The following is a 21,528-nucleotide window of genomic DNA, read 5'->3' on the forward strand; positions in this document are numbered from 1 at the left end:
CAGAGGGCTGAAGTCCACTGTTGGCTGATGTCATAGAGCCGGTCCAAGCTCGGGCAAGAGCGCAATAATGGAGTTGGGATCCCCCCACATACCTGGACCGGCACCTGGCTCAGCCTCTTAGTGAGCCACTGAGAGCCTGAGCCGGTCGCTCCCGCCCCCTCCACAGCCCAGCGCTCCAGCTTGGGGGGGGAGCCGGACAGGACGGTCACCAGCTCTCTGCTCAGTGAGCTCTGAGAGCCGAGCGATTGGCAATGTTTGATCGCTCGGTTCTCAGTGTGTTATAGCTGGAGAGGGACAGATGCTGCATCTACCTAGGTAAGTATGAATCTGAAAAAAAAACAAACGTACTTCTCTTAACTAAATTTATTTTTTTTTCTATTTTTAAAACCATTAATATTTAAAGTGGTGTTCTGCTCCCCCCTCCAAAAATTTAGCTGCTGACTTTTAATATTAGGACACTTACCTATCCAGGGTTCCCGCGATGTCGGCACCCCAGCCGATGCTTCCATTAGCTGGCGGGTGCTGCTGCGGCCGCCATTGCCAGTAAGGAAACCTGGTAGTGAAGCCTTGCAAGTTCACCGCTGGGTTCCTACTGCGCATGCACAAAGCAGGATACGCTCTCCTACTGGACCGGCAACAGAGGGAGGAGGAGGGGGCTGGAATTCTGGCGTACCTCTCAATGGCGAGGTCCGACGGAAGTGGGGACAGGGTACTTGTCAAAGACAGGTACCTGCTCCCCCCCGAAAGGCGCCAAACGTGGCACGGGGGACACACACACACACACACACACACACACACACACACACACACACACACACACACGACAAAAGTGGAAGTTCCACTTTTGAGTGGAACTCCGCTTTAAGCTGCTTTTTCATTTTTTTATTTTTTTTGTTAGTTTCCTGGATACAGCTGTCCCACCTGGAACCCCATGGTGGGTGCTGCTGGATAAACGTCCATTCACTGATCTCCCTTACCTAGTAGGAACCCAGAAGTGACATGCATTACATGACTTCTGGGTTTGGTTGTCACTGGCCGGTGAACAAGCCATTGGAGCACAGTCTGCTTCCTGTGTCCTTGCATGCATGCCCCATTTTGACAGAGAAATGTACAGCTCCCTCTGCCAGTGCATGGAAAGTGTCCGCCTCCTTTGGGTATGTAAGTAGCAGAAAAACAGACAAACATCCAGCACTAGAACATAACTTGTACATCTTTTATTTGATAAAAACAAAAGGCATACAGGGGAACCCGCTGACACATTTCATCCAAATAGGGCCTTAGTCATAGCTACAACTAAGGTCCTGGTGGGCTAAAAATCATCAGCAGGTTCCCCTTTTCACTCTTCTTTCCGGCGGCTAAAAATACGAATGCGGGAAAACTGCAGATAGGCCCGTTCTGCGGCCCATCCACAGTGCAGCAGTGTGGAGCTGGTCTGACACTAGACAATCAGTTTTCATATCTACACCTGGCTGTCATTATGAGGGTGGGGCAGCAGCCGTGCAGAAGGGCAGGGCGTATGACATAAACACTGTGTACTTTCGTGAACATTCTTTGGATGTCATCACCTGGCTAAAGAACAGCTGCATGCATTGGGTAAAATTGACCTTGCAGCCATGTGGAAGTGAATTCAATTCACCTTAATTTGGATTTTTGTGCAGCAAAGTGAGGTGTACACTGTGTTTCTGCTTGGCTCCGCATCCTGTACTGTACTCTTCACCCCTAAGCTCCAAAGAGAAGTGATGGGACCAGAGAAGAGAACACATCTGGGCTGCATTTTGAAAGCTTTGAAGATGATGCAAAAAATATTGACATCTATAAAGATTCAGTGGGAAGGGAAACCAGCTTCACATATTAAGTGCAAGGTCATCCAACAAAGGCAAATATATGTTTCACTGTTATGTGTCTTTATGTCCCCCTAGTCTCTGTTGGTCAGTATCTTGGCGGAAAATGTCTGAAAGGCAGATTTATAGTGGAGCGAATAAACATGTTTCCAGTTTCCTTCCTATGCTCCCACTTTGGAGAGGCACTTTCCTGTGTCTGTCCTGTAGTCACAGCTCACAGTGCGGATCTGCCAGAGATCACCTACCTTGCATGCTGTAAAATTTTATTGTAAATATTAATTGGCTTATATATATCTCCACATCTAGTTAGGATGATGTGTAACAAGGAAATGCATTCTTCCTTTTAAAAGGTGTGTGTGTGTATATATATATATATGCACCGAATGGAAATTTTGGTGCTGAACTGAAAATTAAGGATGCACTAGGCTGAAAACCAATATATATTTTTTTTAAACTGTCATTTTTGGTATTTGTATTTTTATATACAATTGTATTCGACTTTTTTTAAATTAATATGAATTTATTATTGGCACCTTTTTTTTGCAAAAGTGCAGCCTGCAGTCTCTAACCATCTATTGTATCATGTCTTCAATCTCTTAAACACACTGCTAATAGTATTAGCAAAATTTCCATTCGGTGCACCTCTAGCAGACATACAGGAGGACATACAGGCGATGGTCAGAGACTGCCGACATGATACAGGCGATGGTCAGAGACTGCCGACATGATACAGGCGATGGTCAGAGACTGCCGACATGATACAGGCGATGGTCAGAGACTGCCGACATGATACAGGCGATGGTCAGAGACTGCCGACATGATACAGGCGATCAATGCAGCCTCGCCAGTGCCTGGATCAGAGCGGTGATCTCCGTGTGTCACAGAGCTGTATTTGATTTGCCTGGATCACAGTAACAATGTCCCGCCTCCTGTGATCACGTCACACTGATTCAATGTCCCGCCATTGGATTAGTGTGCCGTCTGTCATAGGAGGCGGGACATTGTCACTGCAGCCCATGCAATTCAGCTCTGTGACACGCGGAGATCGCCGCTCTGTGGGAGGGGGGAGAGATGGAGGGAGGGGATGACACCCCTGTAATGGGTGGCAACAAGGGAGGGGCCCAGCCCTGCCCCATTTTTGGCTCCATTATCTGCAATATTTTCTTTTTGGCAATGTGCCGAAAACACACTTTTCGGCAGCTTTTTTTTATTTATTTCTTCGGCGCATCTCTAATAAATGTATATACACGCTGTATTGTCAAAATTATTGTGACGCCTGCCTTTTACGCGCTCATGAACTTTAATGGCATCCCAGTCTTAGTCTGTAGGGTTCAATATTGAGTTGGCCCACCCTTTGCAGCTATAACAGCTTTAACTCTTCTGGGAAGGCTGTCCACAAGATCTAGGCGTGTGTCTATGGGAATGCTTGACCATTCTTCCAGAAGTGCATTTGTGAGGTACGACACTGATGTTGCAGAGAAGGTCTGTCTCTCAGTCTGCGCACTAATTCATCCCAAAGGTGTTCTATCGGGTTTAGGTCAGGACTCTGTGCAGGCCAGTCAAGTTCCTCCACCCCAAGCTCACTCATCCATGTGTGTGTGTGTGTTTTTTTTTTTTTTTTTTATAAATCTGTCATACATACAAGTTCTGTGCAGTGGATTTTGCAGTTCCTCCTCTTTTGGGGTCCCATGCAGATCAATTCTGCATCTGGACACAGCAGCCTTTCTGTGCTATGGCTGCTTTCATACTAGACAATTGGCTGCAGCCAGTTTGCATGCAGGCAGAAAAGTCCTTCCCTGGAAGCAAATTGCTTTTGTCTATGGTTGGTTGAAGGCCCTAATTCAGGGGTGGACCAGTGTGACCCTCCAGCTGTTGTCAAACTGCATGTCCCATGAGGCATTGCAAAACTGACAGTTAACAGTGAAAGCATGACTCGATGGGGCATAATGGGACTTGTAGTTCCACAGCAGCTGGAGGACCGCAGTTGCCCGCTCCCCTGCCTTAACCACTTCAGCCCCGGAAGGATTTACCCAATTCCTGACCAGACCATTTTTATGCGATACGGCACTGCGCCGCTTTATCTGACAATTGCGTGGTCGTGCGACTTTGTACCCAAACAAAATTTATGTCCTTTTTTTTTCCCCCACAAATAGAGCTTTCTTTTGGTGGTATTTGATCACCTCTTGTTGGATTTTGTTTTTTGCGCTATAAACAAAAAAAGTGACATTTCACTGTCATTTCAGATCCATCATGGCAGCGCCTGTTAGCGGGCATCCACTCACCCGCTGCTGCCACGTCCCTCACCTTGTCACTGCCGCCTCACCAGCTGTCCCATTAAAGTGAATGGGACTGTTGGTGAGTCAACAGCAGGTCTGAGGAGGAGGAGCCGCTGCGGGACAGATGAGTTGCTCTTTAACCACTTCCCGCCCAAGGTACGTCATGGACTTTGAGTGGGGTTATCTGAAAGATGGCTGCAGCTAAGAACAATCATAGTGGCAGTTCAGCCGTTTGATCTCTCTGGTCCCCAGTCATCTCTATGACCCTCGGAGGCCCGGGCGTGACGTTTTTTTCATAAGTGGTTCCCAGCCATCTCTATGATCTTCGGAGGCCCGGGCGCGACGTTTTTTTCATGAGTGGTTCCCAGCCATCTCTATGATCTTCGGAGGCCCGGGCGCGACGTTATGGCGTCACGTCCGGGCTGGCGGAAGTAAACAAAGCTGGAAAGGCCGAGAGGTGATTTTATTTTGTGTGTGATTTCAGCCTTTCCAGCCTGAAGGAGACATGTGGGGTCTTATTAACCCCACATCTCACCATAAAGGACCTGTCATGCACTATTCCTATTATAAAGGATGTTTTACATTCCTTGTAATAGGAATAAAAAGTGATCCTTTTTTTTTTTTTTTTTTTTTAAAAAGTGTGTAAATGTAAAAAAACGCACACATGTAAACAGCTTTCAAATCACACGTGAGGTATCGCCGCGTGCGTTAGAGCAAAAGCAATAATTCTAGCCCAAGACCTCCTCTGTAACTCTAAACATGTAACCTGTAGAAAAAAAAATGTAAGCGTCACCTATGGAGATTTTAAAGTCCTGACATTTGGCACCATACCACGAGTGTGCGCAGTTTTAAAGCGTGACATGTTGGGTATCTATTTACTCGGCGTAACATCATTTTTCACATTATGCAAAAAATTTAATTCATTAAACTTTTTTTTTTTTTTTTTTCCCAAAAAAAGCATTTGAAAAATCGCTGCACAAATACCATGTAAAGTTGCAATGACCGCCATTTTATTCCCTAGGTTCTCTGCTAAAAAAAAACAAAAAAACATATATAATATTTGGGGATTCTGAGTAATTTTCTAGAACAAAAAGATTTTTACATGTAGGAGCGAAGTGCCAGAATTGGCCCGGATGGGAAGTGGTTAAAAATGATGGTTTAAATCGAATTGATTTTAAATCGAGCCTTTTTACTAGTGATTTACATTAAATCCACCCTTTTTTTTGTACAAGTACAAACCTGCTCGTGCCTGTTCACACACCGTGTACATGATCGTTATTCACCGGCAAGAATCGCAGCTTCTCATCTGTGGCCATCCATGTAAATGGGCCCTAAAGAGATGCATAGGAAGGGTACAGAAGTGGAAGATTTTGCAGGAAAAGTGCAGATTTGTATAGAACATCAGCTGCGTGTATCATGGACAGAATGATGGTGTTTACACCTGGTTGTCACTGATAAGCTCCACTCGTCCATTTTTTATTTTTTTATTTTTTTCATATCGTTTTAATTGCCTAGGTTGGTCACAGACTTGCTTTAATACAATGCTTCTGGCAGACTCCCAAATCTCAGAAGTTTGTTTCCTATGCAGCACACACTGTACTGGTTTTCTTGTGGCTTTGGTCTCCTTTGTTCTCTGTACTGTGTTTGGACCCCCTGGCTTCCTAGAAATTCACTTTGTTCTGTGTCTGCCCATTGTCCCTCCTGGCAGGCCTGGATTGGAGGGGGGGTTTTGTCTGAGAGCAGAGGGGTGCCTCTTCCTATTGTCACTAGCCTGGTGATATGGGGGGGACCTCTTGCTGGGATTTTGTATTGGGCGCACAAAAGGTTTCTTTCAATGTCCCTCATGAGACTAATGACTCTCTCCGGCCTGTAAACTCTGAGAAATAATGAAGCTGCCTTTGTTATGATAATTCATGGAATTAAGACCTTTTGTCTTCATGTCACACAGCACAGATGCTGCTGCCGTCCTGATATATGCTGAAGGTTCTTTATAACCTGCAGATATTGTTGGCCTTTCCAGGGCCGAGGCACTGCAAGATTCTGCTCTAATCTTCTATATTCTTCAAGTATTGAAATAGTATTTCAGATTCTGATGAACATGCACAACCTTCTTTAAATGTTATTGTTGCTTCCTTTTTAATTTTATTATATTCCTGTCTGTGTCTCTGCTATATAGCTCAGCACTTTTCTCTCTGCGTTGGATTAGTTTGGATGTACCCCAACACAGCAAGGACAGGAAAATCCACTTCACGTTTTCATCTAGGCTTTTTTTATTTTATTTTCCGGCTTCTCTGGGGTCATTTGCTGCACTATAGTGAGGCTGTACTGCTCTGGTGACAGTATGTTTATTAAAAAAAAAAAAAGTCAAAGAACAAAAATGTTAAGCTGAAAAAAAGATTATAAAATTTTTCTTTGACTTTATAAAAAAAAGTGTATGTATGTATGTATATATATATGTATGTGTGTGTGTGTATATGTGTATATATATATATATATATGTATATGTATGTATGTGTGTGTGTAGTGGAACCTCAGATTACGAGCATAATCCGTTCCAGGACTATGCTCGTAATCCAATGTACTCACATATCAAAGCGAGTTTTCCCGTGCATTGGCAGCTTTCGGCTCTGCTCCGCTCCGGCGCCCCCCACCTCAGGCCAAAAGCGGTACTGCACACCGCTTTTGGCCTGAATCCTGCTCGTTTTGCGAGACAACACTCGCAGACCGAGTTAGGAATTTTAGAAATGCAGTGCTCTGTTTGCGAAACGCTCGTTAACCGTGTTACTTGCAAACAGAGGTTCCACTATATATATATATATATATATATATATATATATATATATATATATATATATATATATATATATATATATTAAACACGCATATACGTACTTCTATACACACACACACAGCACTATCTATATATATATATATATATATATATATATATATATATACTATAAATTTTATATTTAAAAGTTTTTCTTTTTAAATACTGTAACCAGTGTTCCATATCACCTCTATACCAGTCATATGATGACAATATAATTATGTATATACAGGGGGGTTTGCCCACCCCAAAGTACCTTGTCCCCATGTTGATGCGGACAAGGTCCTCTTCCCAACAACCCTGGCCGTTGGTTGTCGGGGTTTTCAGACCAGGGGGCTCAGATCCTGGCCCCCCATCCTATGTGAATGAGTATGGGGTGCATTGTACCCCTACCCATTCACCTGAAAAAGTGTCAAAAATAAAACACATTACACATGTTTTTAAAGTAAAGCAGCTCCGGCGTTTTTTCCAACTTCTCCCCTCTCCGGCTCTTCTGCCTCCTCCACTGTTGTCTTCTGATTCTGTCGGTCTTTCTCCCTCTGTCCGCTGTCGACTCAACGCTCTCTCCTGCTCTAATACTGGGTGCGCGGTGTGCTCCTACTTATATTGGTATGGGGCAGGGTCACCAGGTGATGTCATCTGGAGGCCCCGCCCTGTATGACGCCACCACCCGTGCCTCCGGTGACCCCGCCCCACGCCGATATAAGTAGTTTTGCACCGCGCAGGGCCCACCCCTGCCCAAAGCAACCCCCCCCATGTTGAGGGCATGTTTGCTCGTCCCCACCCTCTTTCCTGACCTGCCAGGCTGTGTGCTTGGATAAGGGTCTGGTATGGCTATTGGGGTGGGTTTTTGGCGTGGGGGTTCCCCTTGAAATCCATACCGCACCAAAGGGCCTGGTATGCTCTTGGAGGGGGAACCCATGCTGTTTTTTTACATTTTGCGTGGAGTTCCCCCTAAAGATTCATACCAGACCGTGCCTGGTATTGTCAGGGATCAAAGTTGGATCCCTGTTCATTGAAGTCAGACGCATGTCAGTCAAGTTGCAGGAAAAATTTGGATCCAAAGTGGTACTACTGTCGTGTCGTACCAGTGTGAACCCGGCCTAGGTTTCAATTTGTATGTAATCAGGCATGCTCTTGCACTACATGGTTTTGGTAAATCTAAAGAAAATCGGACAACAAAAGTTGTATAGTGTGTGTGGGGTCTAAAGCCTCATACACACGGTACAACTGTTGGCCAACCGAGCGTCTGATTTTTGTCAAAAGGGCGTTTGTCAGGATCTTGTCTTGCATACGAACGCTACACAATTGTCGTGCCACAAACACGAACGTAGTGAAGTACTACGAGGAATTTCCGCTCTTGAGCTCTACCCTTTGGGCCCCTTCTGCTAATTTCGTGTTTGGTGAGCATTGATTCCAAGCATGCGTGTTTGTAATTTCGACGTGTGTGGCAAATTTGTGTACTGACCGATCGAAAATCTGACGTCAAACCGCTGTCTGAAAATTGGACAACAATTGTCAAAAGGAGCGTACTAATGGTCAGATTTTGGGACAACAGTCTGTCCACAGACAATCCCCTGCCAACAATCGTACTGTGTGTACGAGGCTTTAGGCTCAGACATTTTCCGAAATTTGCCTTCTAAATTTTTTAATTTTTTTGTGATTTTTATACTTGGACATTGGACTGCAAATGTCCAGTGCAGTTCCATGCCCGTTCAGTTTCTTCTCCACGTTTTGAAAGTGGACTGTTGCGGACCCGTGATGACTCTATGGGATTCCGCAGTAAACAGACTGTTTTATCGATGCCTCCGATCGGTCACATTTTAGGTTTGGAAAAAATTGAAAAATATACACTTTTTTTTTTTTTGCCTGGCAGACTCATGTTCATTTACATTCTCCTGCCCATACACCTGCATGGAGCTTCCAATCAGGTCTGCCTGAAAAACTTTTTTACAGTAAACACGACAAATTGTCTTATCTGTATTGGGACAGTGCTGGGGAAAACCGCTCAACACACCCCTGAGAATGTATTTAGATTGTGATTTAGTAGAACATGTCTTCAAGCAGAATCTTAGCAATGACATTTAACAGATGTGATGTGTAGGCTTTCCTTCCAGTTTATTGTAATGTAATATCAGGTAAACCATAAGCTCTCATTCACACGAGGCGGACTCCGTTTCCACGGAGCCCGCCTTGGTCTGCCGGCTCAGCAGGAGATCAGTCCGTTGATCTCCGCTGAGCCGGCGGATGACAGGACCCTCTCTGCTCAATGAGCGGGGAGGGGCTTGTCAGGCGCCGCTGCCGCCTATGGAGGGATTGGATGAAAACGGACAGCATGTCCGTTTTCATCAGATCCCATCCGATCCGCCAGCGACGGATCTGGACGTAGGGCCATCCGTCTGCTTTTTGCGGATCGGACCGGACCGGGTCGGATGTCAGCGAACATGTCTCCGCTGACTTCCGTCGCTCCATAGGCTAACATGGAGCACCCGTTCAGGTCCGCCATCAAAACTGACAGGCGGACCTTAACGGTCCGATCGTGTGAAAGGGGCCTAAGGGTTCGTACACACCATACCTGCATGAAAACTGATGGGGAAAAACGTGCAGATTTCACTTGCAGAGACATCAGTTTTTATGCGTCATTTATGTGCCCAATTCACATCAATCTCCATTTTTTTTTTTTTGTTTTGTTTTTTTTTCTTCCATGCGGAAAACTGTATACATGTTGCAGATTCCTGCACAGAAGAAATCCACACGTGATACCAGTGTTGTGGTGTGAACAGGGCACATAGAGAACAATTGTTTTTTCTGTCGTTTTTTTTTCTGTGCCCTTGCAGCAGAACACCTGCAGCATAAAAAATGGCGTCTCTGCACCATTGTGTGAACGAGGCCCGAGGCATAAAAAAATGGCGTCTCTGCACCATGGTGTGAACGAGGTTTGCGGCATAAAAAAAATGGCATCTCTGCACCATGGTGTGAACGAGGCCCGAGGCATAAAAAAATGGCGTCTCTGCACCATGGTGTGAACGAGGTTTGCGGCATAAAAAAAATGGCATCTCTGCACCATGGTGTGAACGAGGCCCGAGGCATAAAAAATGGCGTCTCTGCACCATGGTGTGAATGAGGCCTGTGGCCTCTTTCACCTGTGGGGGGATTCCATTCTGAGCAGCAGGGGATCATCTCACAGATCCCCGGCTGATCAGAGCAGATTGACCAGCTGACAGTTGAGTTCCATTTCTGCAGAGCGCACACTGACAGAGACCACTTTCCTCTGTCCATACAGATGAATCTGATTAGGTATGCCTGAAAATCTGACCAATGGACCTGACTGTACCTTAAAGTCCAAAACTTTTTTTTTTTTTTCCCTTCGTAGATTGGGGAGGAATTGGGGTGCACTGATACCAGGTGTGTTGATCTGAGTTGATCAATGCAGGTTCAGCACGAGGCAAAAACCTAGGCTGTATGTTCTTTGATTGCACCGAATGTGTTGAGGAAAAAATGTGGGCATACTGCATTTTTATGCAGTGCATAACAAGGCGTTACAGTGCACATCAGCACGACACAACACACTGTTGTGCGTAGTTAAAGGGGTTGTAAACCCTCGCTGTTTTTCACCTTAATGCATTCTATGGCTATGGCTATGGACGCCGAATGATGGACTCGGCAGCATGCCCGTAAGGGAGAGCGCTGATGTGGTGAGAAGCCGCCGGGGGACCCCAGAAGAGCAGTTTTGGGGGCCACTCTGTGCAAAAAGAGCTGCACAGTGGAGGTAAGTATATGTTTGTTATTTAAAAAAAGTACCCTTACAATCACTTTAAGTGAAGTTAAATAACACTAAAAGTTTAGAAAAAAAAAAAACGGTCATAAAAGAACCGATTGTATGGTGTAAATGGCTCTTGGGCTGTTTTAAAGCGAAATTGCACCCAAAAGTGGAACCTCTGGTGCTACATTTGGTACCTTTCAGGGAGTGGGGGGGGGGGGGGCGACAGGATACCTGTCTAATACAGGTATCCTATTCCCACTTCCGGGAGCCTCAGCCGCGGGTATTGACGTCACCGCCCGGGCTCCCTCCTCCTTTCGAGGCAGTAGGAGAGAGAAGCGGTAGGATTCCCGGCGTGAAGCTGTAAGGCTACACTGCCGGATTCCCTTACTCGCAATGGAGGCGACATGCACCCGACAGCTGATGGGAAAAATCAGCTGCGGTGCCGACCTAGTTACATAGTAGGTGAGGTTGAAAAAAGACACAAGTCCATCAAGTCCAACCTATGTGTGTGATTATGTGTCAGTATTGCATTGTATATCCCTGTATGTTGTGGTCATTCAGGTGCTTATCTAATAGTTTCTTGAAGCTATCAATGCTCCCCGCTGAGACCACCGCCTGTGGAAGGGAATTCCACATCCTTGCCGCTCTTACAGTAAAGAACCCTCTACGTAGTTTAAGATTAAACCTCTTTTCTTCTAATTTTAATGAGTGGCCACGAGTCTTGGTAAACTCTCTTCTGCGAAAAAGTTTTATCCCTATTGAGGGGTCACCAGTCCGGTATTTGTACATTGAAATCATATCCCCTCTCAAGCGTCTCTTCTCCAGAGAGAATAAGTTCAGTGCTCGCAACCTTTCCTCATAACTAAGATCCTCCAGACCCTTTATTAGCTTTGTTGCCCTTCTTTGAACTCGCTCCATTTCCAGTACATCCTTCCTGAGGACTGGTGCCCAGAACTGGACCGCATACTCTAGGTGCGGCCGGACCAGAGTCTTGTAGAGCGGGAGAATTATCGTTATCGAGTTGGACTCCAGGACAGGTACGTGTCCTATTGTTAAAAGTCAGCAGCTGCAGTATGTGCAGCTGCTGGCTTTTACTTCATGCAGTGATGGGCGGACCTCCGCTTTTTAAGTTTTTTTTTTTTTTTTGTTTTTTTTTGCGGTTCTTAAGTGTTACTAAACCCATAAAAGTAAAATCAGTCTGTATATGCAGTAAAGCATGCTTATTATACTCACTGTGGAACCTCAGGGGTTAATCCTCTGCATTGTGTAATAGGGCTGTTTGATCCTGTCTTCTCTGATCCTCCCCTTCTTCCAGAGTCCCCCAAACCATATCTTAACAGAACAGAGGCTAGGGGACCATCTGCACATGCTCAGTTTGGTGTGTATTGCTAGAGGTGTTTATTTTTTTTCCTTTTCTTGGGAGAGTGCATGTGATCAGCACAGGGCCAATCAGCACTGTCCAGATAAGGGGTCAGGGGTCCTGCAGCCTCATAGGACAGTAAGCAGAATGAACACTCCTCATACAAGCTTTAAAGCGGGGGTCCACCTATCTATCCTTTTTTTTTTTTTTTTTTTTTGAGTTCATTCACAAACTTTTCTTCTCAGCATTACATACTCACATATTGTGTGTAATATGTCCGCCTGTGTCAGATTTCGTTGGAAAGAATAACTTATATTATTCACTGCAGGCGGTTTCCATCTTCATTGTGGGCATTTGAAGCCCACAAGCATTTATTTCCTGGATGTGGTGAATGCTGTGCTCCCAGCATTCACTGCTCGTTCCCGCACATGCTCAGTGGCATCCTGGGAAGCCTGAGACTAGCTCCCAGGAGTCTGGGAGAGGCTAGAAACACGCCTACTCCCACGGGAGGAGAACCAGGAAGTGCAAAGAAGAATAGAAAAATAAAAGGTAATTACGGCGATTTAAATTTTTTTAAACGGCATGTCAGCATCTAGGCAAGGAAGAGAATACATACAGATATTGTTCAAAATTTGGGTGGAACTCCGCTTTAACCAGACACTGATGTAAGTCACAAGACTACTCTTCTCTCTAGAGAGTGTTTGCCAGGAAGGGATGGGGGGGGGGGTGAGTCATAAGAGGGCCAATCAAAGCTAGAGGTGTGTCTGTGTAAATCCAGGAAGTGAACAGGCAGCAGTTTCAGCTGCCCACAGTTAAAATGGATGCAGCCAGACTCAGTGGAGGGAGATTTCTGCAGCATATTTGGAAAGTACAGAATCACAATATATATATATAAAATATTATGGTAGCAGAAGATTGGCGCAGCACGGGTGCTGGCTTCCTTGAGGACCTGCACACATGGGGTTCAAATCCTAGTTCCAACATGGCTGAGCTTATCAATATACACAGTTGTCAGTTTCTAGTCTTCCCCCATGCCACCAAGTGTTTTATTGCTGTCTGTGGCTCCAGAGATTTCCCCATGACTTCCCTGAAGGCAATATAGACATCTGGACAGAATGCAAGGAGGGGGAATCTACCCAACGGAGCCCAGACCTCGGTGAAACTTTGACAGAGGTTCTACCCCTTCCACAATCTATACTTTAAAAACAATGTGGTTGACCAGGGGAGATGTTTAAAAATATGCTAAATCTTTTGCTTTATATTAATAATTCTACTTTTTTCCTTTTTCCCTTGACAGAGAGCGTCTGCGTGTTTAAATGTACCATCAACTCAGACACAGAATGCAGCCGCGTCGGCAAACAATCCTTCATCGTCACTCTGGGCTGCAACAGTGTCCTGGTCCAGTTTGCCACACCAGCAGGTATGTTTCTTTTCTTATGTATGTGAGCTGCCGTTTGATTACTTAAAATCCTTATTTAACCACTTGACCTCCCGGAAGGTTTCCCCTTCTGTGCAGTGAGACTGATTTTGCACACTCCAGCTTTAGTAAATAAGCCCCAGTTTCACTTAACCCTGTAGGTAGCCTGTCCCTTTAGTTTTATACTTGCCACACTTCCTCACCACCACCCCCACACAGCATCCTAGCCTTCCCTACCTTTTGTGGTCTGAGCTTTACACAGGGGATGGTGTCCACTTCCAACCAACTGCCATAATCATGAAAAACAATGGCGTGTCTTTTCCCTCCAAATGCATTTTACATAATGAAAACTATAGCTGTAAATTGAAGTTCAACACTAAATATTTTGACCTCTTCCTATGAGTGTGGCAGAAATCACAACAAATTGGCAACTTTAAAAAAAAAAGTGTGGAGCAGGGGTGTTCAGGCAGATCACAAGTTAATGATCACTGATATAGATAATGTACCTATCTGAGTAGTAATATTGGTTTATTAAAGTAAGAGGGCAATATAAAACTAGTGCAATTTATTTGACGTTGTTTTTGATAAACGAACGCATCAATATCTGGTTGGATGGATGCAGTTACAATTCTCAAGGTGCTCTTCAGATATTTTGGTTCTAATTTTGCCCTTCGTTTGCTTCAGCTTTGAAAATAAGTTAGGAGCCATTTTTTTTTTTTTTTTTTTAACAAAGCTTACAGGTGGTACATGTAACATTTAACCCTTTCACAGCCAGAGACTTTTTTGCACATTTAAAAAATAATTTTAGGCCTGAAGATTACCTAAATCCCCAAACATGATATGTTTTCTGAAAGCAGAACCCCCTAAAGCATAAAATGGTAGTTCCAATTTTTTATGTCATGCAATATTACCGCAAAGGTTGCACCAAGTCAATAGATACCAAACGTGTCAAACCTAATATTTACGTGTGCCCATGAAATTGTAACAAATTTCATTACCTTATGTTTTCCATAGGTGAAGCTTTAAAAGCCCTGTATAGGTCATCAGTTTAGCGTTACCCAGGAGGTCTGGTGTTAGAATTATTGCTCTCATTCCAGCGTGTACGCCGATATGTAACGTGTATCGCAAACAATATTTTCAGGCGTAGGCGCCGCCTGAAAACCTCAATTGAGATACACCTTACATTTCGCCGTACACGCAAGTGTTTACCTTTTTGTACGTGCGTATATGTGGGAATAGGGGGGCCTCATCGCGTTTTTATGTGCTTGAGCGTAACTTGAATTTTTTACAATTTAATTTATTTCTTTTTTTATACTTTTATTTATTTTCTTTCTTTCTCAAGTCTCCTATCTCCTATCTGATTGTTTTGGTAACAGGTTCTCTTAATGAGGCATCTGGGTAAACTGTCAGAGGGGACCCGGTGTTCTACTGAGAAAGTTCCCCCCGGGCGGATAAGGACTCCCCTCTTCTGGGCAGCCGCAGCGCTTGCGCAGTATGAGCCGTCAAACAGCCGAAGCTGAACAGCTGAGAGTCAGCTGTACACGGCGCCTGTAACAGGGCCCCTCCTGGGCTCGCTTCGCTCACAATGCTTCGGGCACAGCCTCGCTTTGCTTGGTATAGTTTTATTCAAACCCTATGCCCACTTGGATGGTGGGGCTTGAACGTGGACGTAGTGCGCAGGCGCCGTGTAGAGCTGACGATCAGCTGTTCAGCTTCGGCTATTTTCGGCGGCTCGTACGGCTCTGTAGTCGTTCGTACTGTGCAAGTGCAGTACAGGGGAGTCCTTATCCGCCGGGGGAGCTTTCTCGGCAAGACACCGGAAGTGACCTCACATTTCATATTCTGGTCAACAACAAGGAGAAGGAAAACTGACGTGTGTCTGCTCTCCTCTCTGCCCTCTACCCAGCGGCACCCGCCGATAAGCGGAAAATTTCAAATTTTTCTTCGGCCACACATGTTCGCTAAGTGTAATTGCATTTTTAGAAAAAATTCAACATTTTTGTTTACAATTTTGTGTTGAGCCGCAGGTTGGACACCCCTGGTGTAGAGGATATAAGGCAATAGTAATAGATTGTAGCATTGTCCATAAAAACATGCCATCTAGTGTTCAAAGCAGCATCAGATTTCTTAGATAAGTGCCATGGGTCTCATTGTGTACTCCATATACATATTACTGGTAATGGATCCGACACAATTTTGACTTTTTCTAAATCTAAAAACGCAGGTGACCTGTTGAAGCATTCCTATTCCCATCTTTTGAAGGATCCTTTCAGTGTGGGCTGCTAAGAGTCATAGCTGTGTTTCTCTCCCCCTTGTCCTCAGAACCATACCTCTGAACACCTTAAATTAGGCCTGCAGAGATCAGCAGAGCTATACAAACTTTGTACCTGTGCATGCCATACTAGAAGCACATTTTCCCCGCCTTTAGTGAAAACCTTGATAGTGACGTATTACTGAGTTTTCTAGTGACTAGATGGGATTTTATGCCGAAATCTGAATTTCAACAGTCACATATTTCAATATGTATCAAATATGTCTGCGAAAATGTATTTGTTCCAATTGTCATTGCATTCATAAGGTGTGTTGGGTTGTATATTTGTATCATCTATATCCTGTTCTTCCTCTGCAGATTTCTGCTCCTTTTACAATATAATCAAGGGTTGCAGGAGGTCCTCTTCAGACAAAAGTGTGTTCAGCGAGCGGACAGAGGAATCATCGGCTGTGCAGTACTTCCAGGTACTAATTCCTCCACACAAAAAGCAGTTCGAAATCACAACAATCCTCCTCCCCTACATATAATCCCACATCCCCCACAAAATCTTTCCCTGTATAACTCTCCCACTATTCAATCCTTTACAAAAATATTCCTAATCCGATACTCCCCTCAGTGCAAAAATGTGGAACCTTAATAAATCCCCCCCCCCCCCCAGGTGGTACTGGAACCAAGGACTGTGCCACCCCCCACTGGATGGTACCCCTGAAATTAGCGCCTGCACCCGTAACTAGCCAATGTATAACAAAAGCTACTGCAGTAATTCACCAGCCTGAGTATGGGGTTTTGTACCTTTAAAACCACAATGGATGAATACAGTAAACCAATACCAGGTCAGGAGATCCTCAATTAGACTGATATCACTGAATGGTGAACTTCTCTATATAGAGGAATAAAGTATACACCAGTCCTGATCCCACCTTTATGTGTATCAAAAAGGAACACTAGTCCTGGTTGTGGATGTGTGTACCAAGGGGTCAGGCGGTGAGAGCTGGTTGAATGGTATGAGAATTATTCATCCACTGAAAGTGTAACGGATGTAATCCGTATTTATATGACATTGTATGGGACTATCAAAAGATCCCTCAGGTGAATTCCTGTTAAAAGGGAGCATATATACATACATCCAATCCGGCCAATGAGTGTATCAATCCCACTGATCCAGGTATGCCACTAAGACTGCCGATTTATGATTGGTATGTGTATGAATGTACTCACAGATCAGCTCCCTCGTGCTTGCTGAAGGGTTGAAAATGTGGAGATCCTCCAAGTAGTTAGTCAGTAATGTGAAGATGATGGAGAGGCGGATATTCTGTGGATCAGATGAAGAGTGCAGGAAAAGCAGATAACACTGGTTAGATAGTAATGCTGTTGAATAGGTCCTGCAAATATGTGATTTCCATGGTAAGTTCTGAGCTGAGCATTGTTGCTGCTTCACCTGTGTGATCTGTTACAGTTGCAGGTAGTCTTATGACTTCCAAATAAAAGCAACAACCAGCGGTCCGATAATAGCAATGATGGCAGTTCATGCGATATCAGTGAGGAGCGTATTGGGTAGCTTGTAGGGTTCCATTCAATAGGCTAGGGATGCGGTACATCGGGATGAGAGGGGGGTCCGTTCCTGTGTAGAAGCTGTCTACATATATTTTGTTCCTCGCGGAACTTCTTCAGGAGAACTAATCTGTCCTCGCTGCATAGTTATCAGGAAGCCTTTACTATAGGAGTTAGGTAATTTCAGACGAAATGTTTTAGTTAGTTTTTGGATAGTCCGGCAGAATTAAACACTTTTTCAGGCTTTACAGTCGTCTGATTTCCCATGACTTCCTGTCCCGGTAATCCCCTGAGAGGGGAAATCTCATAATTTGTGATTCTTGACTGTAAATACGAGATTAGAAAACCTGTCAATCTAAAACCTAATAAAGTTCTGTCTATATATGACAATGTCCAGCTTACCTTAGAAAGCAAAGGCTCTAATTTTATTTAAGATGAGTTAAGAAAAAACTCACCGGACACTGTTTTTTTATTATACAGGATTTATATTGCGCCAACAGTTTTCACAGGGCTTTAAAATATAAAGGTAGACAATACAATTCAATATGAGAGGGTTCGAAGGGCCCTGCTCCTGGGAGCTTACAACCTAATGGGAATGGTCTGGTGAAACAAAAGATGGTAACGTTGAGGGATGAACTGATGCTGGAAGTAGAAGATTCGGTTGTTAACTGAAGGCAGGATAGGCCTCCCTGAAGAGATGAGTTTTCAGCGAACTCCTAAAAGTGGCTAGAGTAGGAGATAACCAGACTGATTGGGGTAGTGAGTTTGAGGATGAGAGAGGCTCTGGAGAAGTCCTGGAGAGGAGCATGGGAGGAGGAGACAAGGGTGCTAGAAAGCAGAAGGTCTTGGGAGGAGCGCAGGTGGGCGATTTTGGATAATATTTGGAGATAAGATTGGTGTAGCTCAGGGCAGAATTGTAAATGGCTTTGTATGTTAGTATTTTGAACTTTATTCGTTGGGCAACAGGAAGCCAGTGGAGGGATTGGTAGAGAGGGGTGGTGGACACTGAAGGGATGGTAAGGTGGATGAGTCTGGCAGCAGCATTCATGTTGGACTAAAGAGAGAATAGCTTGCAGAGAGGAAGGGCAATGAGGAGGGAGTTAAAATAGTCAAGGCGAGAGATAACGAGGGATTGGATAAGTTGTGGTTTCAACGGTTACAAAGGTGCGTATTTTGGAGATGTTTTGGAGGTGAAGCCTACAAGATTTGGACAGGGATTGGATTTGGGTCTGAAAAGGCAGGTCAGAGTCCAGGATTACACCTAGCACCCTGGCATGAGCGGAGGGACTGATTGTTGTTTTATTGATCTTGCTGCAGAAGTTGGGGGGGGGCACGGGCTGGAGGAAAAAATATGATCTCAGTTTTAGAAAAATTTTAGTATGAGGAAGCGGTGTGACATCCATACTGATATGTTAGTAATGTGAGAGGAGACTGAAGAAGTGAGGAGTAGAGAGAGATGTGTGTATCATCATCATAGAGATGGTATTGGAAGCCATGGGAGTTTAATAACTGACCAAGGGAGGAGGTGTAAATTTAGAAGGGGTCTAAGGACAGAACCTTGAGGTACCCCTACAGAAAGAAGGGAAGGTGATGAAACAGAGTTATAGGTAACACTGAAGGAGCACTGTGATAGGTAGGAGGAGAACCAGGAGAGAGCAGAGTCTTAAAGGCCAATAGAGTGGAGTTTTTTTTTGTTTTGTTTTTTGAGGAGGGGATGGTCAACAGTATCAAAGGCTGCAGAGAGGTCTAGTAGTAAGTGTGTGGAGTAGTGGCCCCTGGCTTTAGCAGTTAGTAGATCATTAGTGAGTTTCAGTGGAGTGTAGTAAGTGGAAGCCACACTGTAAGTGGTCAAGAAGTTTGTTGTCAGTGAGGTAGGAGCTAAGATGGTTGTAGACTAAGCGTTCTAAAAGTTTTGACACAAACGGGAGCAAGGAGATGGGTCTTACGTTGTTCAGACTGGTAGGGTCCAGTGAGGGCTTTTTACGTATGTAGGGGGTGATCACAGCTTGTTTTAGAGGGGAGGGTGAGGTGCCAGTAGAGGGAGAGATATTGAAGATGTGAGTGAGGGAGCATAAGATAGAAAAGAGTGACCGTAGTTCATGTGAGGGAACAGGATCCAGGGGACAGGTGTTAAGACGGGCTTTTGAGAAAGCTTTAGAGACCTCTTTGGTAGTAGCAAGGTCAAAAGAGGAGAGTGTTGAGTGGATTTGTACAGGGTATGTTAAGTGGGTTAAATGTCTCTGCAGTGGAGATGCCCCCACGAATTGCATCAATCTTCTTTTTGAAGTGATTGTCAATCTCATGAGCAGTGAGCGAGTTACTGGATGGAGATGATGGTGGAGAAAGTGGAAATATGGGTGTGGAATTTAATCGATGCATTGCGATTCGGGGGTCCCGATGCGGCATCGATGCAACCCCCACCCCCCGAATAATCAATGTCGGGTGTGACGTCATCCCGACTTGCCCCGCCCGGAAGTGTGCTCTGAGCGGTTTTGTCAAAATGGCTTTTGTTAATAAATGCAATTGTAATCCATTACGTGGTGACCGCTGTATGTGTGTTTTTTTTTTTTTTTTTTTTTTTTTTTTTTTTTTTTTTTTAATATATGCAGCTTCATACCTCGTTTTTAGTCTGTGTATATAACTGTATAAGCCGCTCATGTGACTGCTCGGTCCGGCCCGCCCCTCTCCTCACGTATCTCCTGACGTCAGCCCCGCCCGCCTCTCTTCTGATCTGATAGCTACAGTTGGTGGGCGGGGCTGAGAACTCCCACTGACGTCAGGAGAGACGTGATACTGAGGAGAGAGATGCGGGCCGGACTGAGCAGTCACATGAGCGGCTTATACAGTTATATACACAGACTAAAAATGAGGTATGAAGCTGCATATATTTTAAAAAACACACATACAGCGGTCACCACTTAATGGCTTACAATTGCATTTATTAACAAAAGCCATTTTGACAAAAACACAGTTATATACACAGACTAAAAAATAAGATATGAAGCTGCATAAATTTTAAAGTGCACATACAGCGGTGGGCACTTCATGAATTATAACTGCATGTTTTACCACACAGGTATTTTAACAGCAGTATGTAGAGTACAAATGTGTTTGTAAACTACTTACACTGTCTCCTACACGTGCTGACATTATTTCTCTGCCCCCCCCAGTTTACACATTCCACTGTGTTAACTCCTAGTGTGCTTGAAGGTGCAAACGAGGGAGCCCAGAGAAATGTCATCACAGAGACAGTACATGGAACTTCACAGGGCTGTTTGTCAGTTGTGGATTCTAATCCCTCCTGACCTCCCAGCAGCCGTGTGTGTGAATTCCTGTACCCTGTAGTGCACCGGATTAGTGCACCTCGTAAAGTGGAGTTCCACCCGTTTTTTTAGTTTATTAAAAGTCAGCAGCTACAAAAAGTTTAGCTGCTGACTTTTAATAATCAGACATTCACCTGTCCCACGGTCCATCGATGCGGCCGCACGGAGCCTTGCTCCTCTCCCCCCTCCTCTCCTCTGTGCCGTCGTATCTACTGTGGGCAGTGACACCCGTCCGTGACAGCTTATGGCTTCACAGCTGGGCGCAGACTGCACGAGCCGCACTGCGCTCTGCCATTGGCCAGCCAATCTTCTAGGACCCAGAAGATCGCTGGCAGGGAGGGGCCGCCTAGTAAATTTTTTGTTTATTAAAAGTCAGCAGCTACAAAAAAAGTGTATCTTCTGACTTTTAGTAAAAAGACACTCACCTGTCCCACAATCCAGCGGCGTGGCCACCCAAACCCTCCATTCTCTCCCCTGCCTGTCCACGGCGCTGGCAATACTACTGTGGGCATCCGGCTGTGACAGCTTGCAGCTTCACAGCCAGGTGCACCTGTCTCACTGCGCTGTCCTGCACAGCCGGGCAATCTTCTGGGAACTGTGATGTGTCCCAGAAGATTGCAGGGAGGTAGAGCTGCCTAGGCAGCCCAAGCGGAAGTGGGAGCGCGTCAGTAATCGTGATGCATCGCGGAATCGAATCGTTGACCAGATAATCGTAATCGTATTATGAGACCAGTGAAGACGTGCACCCCTAGTGACAAAGTAGGCTTGTTTGTCAGCATGGAGGGAGGAATTGTATTTTAAGAAGACAGATTTATTTTGGGTGAATGCATGTTGGGATTTGGTTTTATGCCACACACGCTTCGGTGCTCAGCTGTGTCTCAAGGTTTCCTGGTGT

General features: G+C 44.9%; 1 protein-coding gene across 3 annotated transcripts in view; it reads left to right on the top strand.

Annotated features, from left to right (window-relative positions):
• Window positions 1-21,528, top strand: part of CARM1 (coactivator associated arginine methyltransferase 1) — a 59,550-nt gene that overhangs the window by 12,975 nt on the left and 25,047 nt on the right. For all 3 annotated transcript variants that reach the window (XR_012243046.1, XM_073622606.1, XM_073622607.1), the window contains exons 2-3: window positions 13,368-13,490; window positions 16,117-16,223. Coding sequence is in view for 2 of the 3 variants with exons in the window: in XM_073622606.1 (XP_073478707.1) it covers window positions 13,368-13,490; window positions 16,117-16,223 (230 nt within the window). In the remaining variant the exon portion in view is untranslated. The remainder of the gene's footprint in view (window positions 1-13,367; window positions 13,491-16,116; window positions 16,224-21,528) is intronic.

The sequence above is a fragment of the Aquarana catesbeiana genome, linkage group LG03, assembly GCF_042186555.1.
Source record: "Aquarana catesbeiana isolate 2022-GZ linkage group LG03, ASM4218655v1, whole genome shotgun sequence".
NCBI classification, from domain to species: domain Eukaryota; kingdom Metazoa; phylum Chordata; class Amphibia; order Anura; family Ranidae; genus Aquarana; species Aquarana catesbeiana.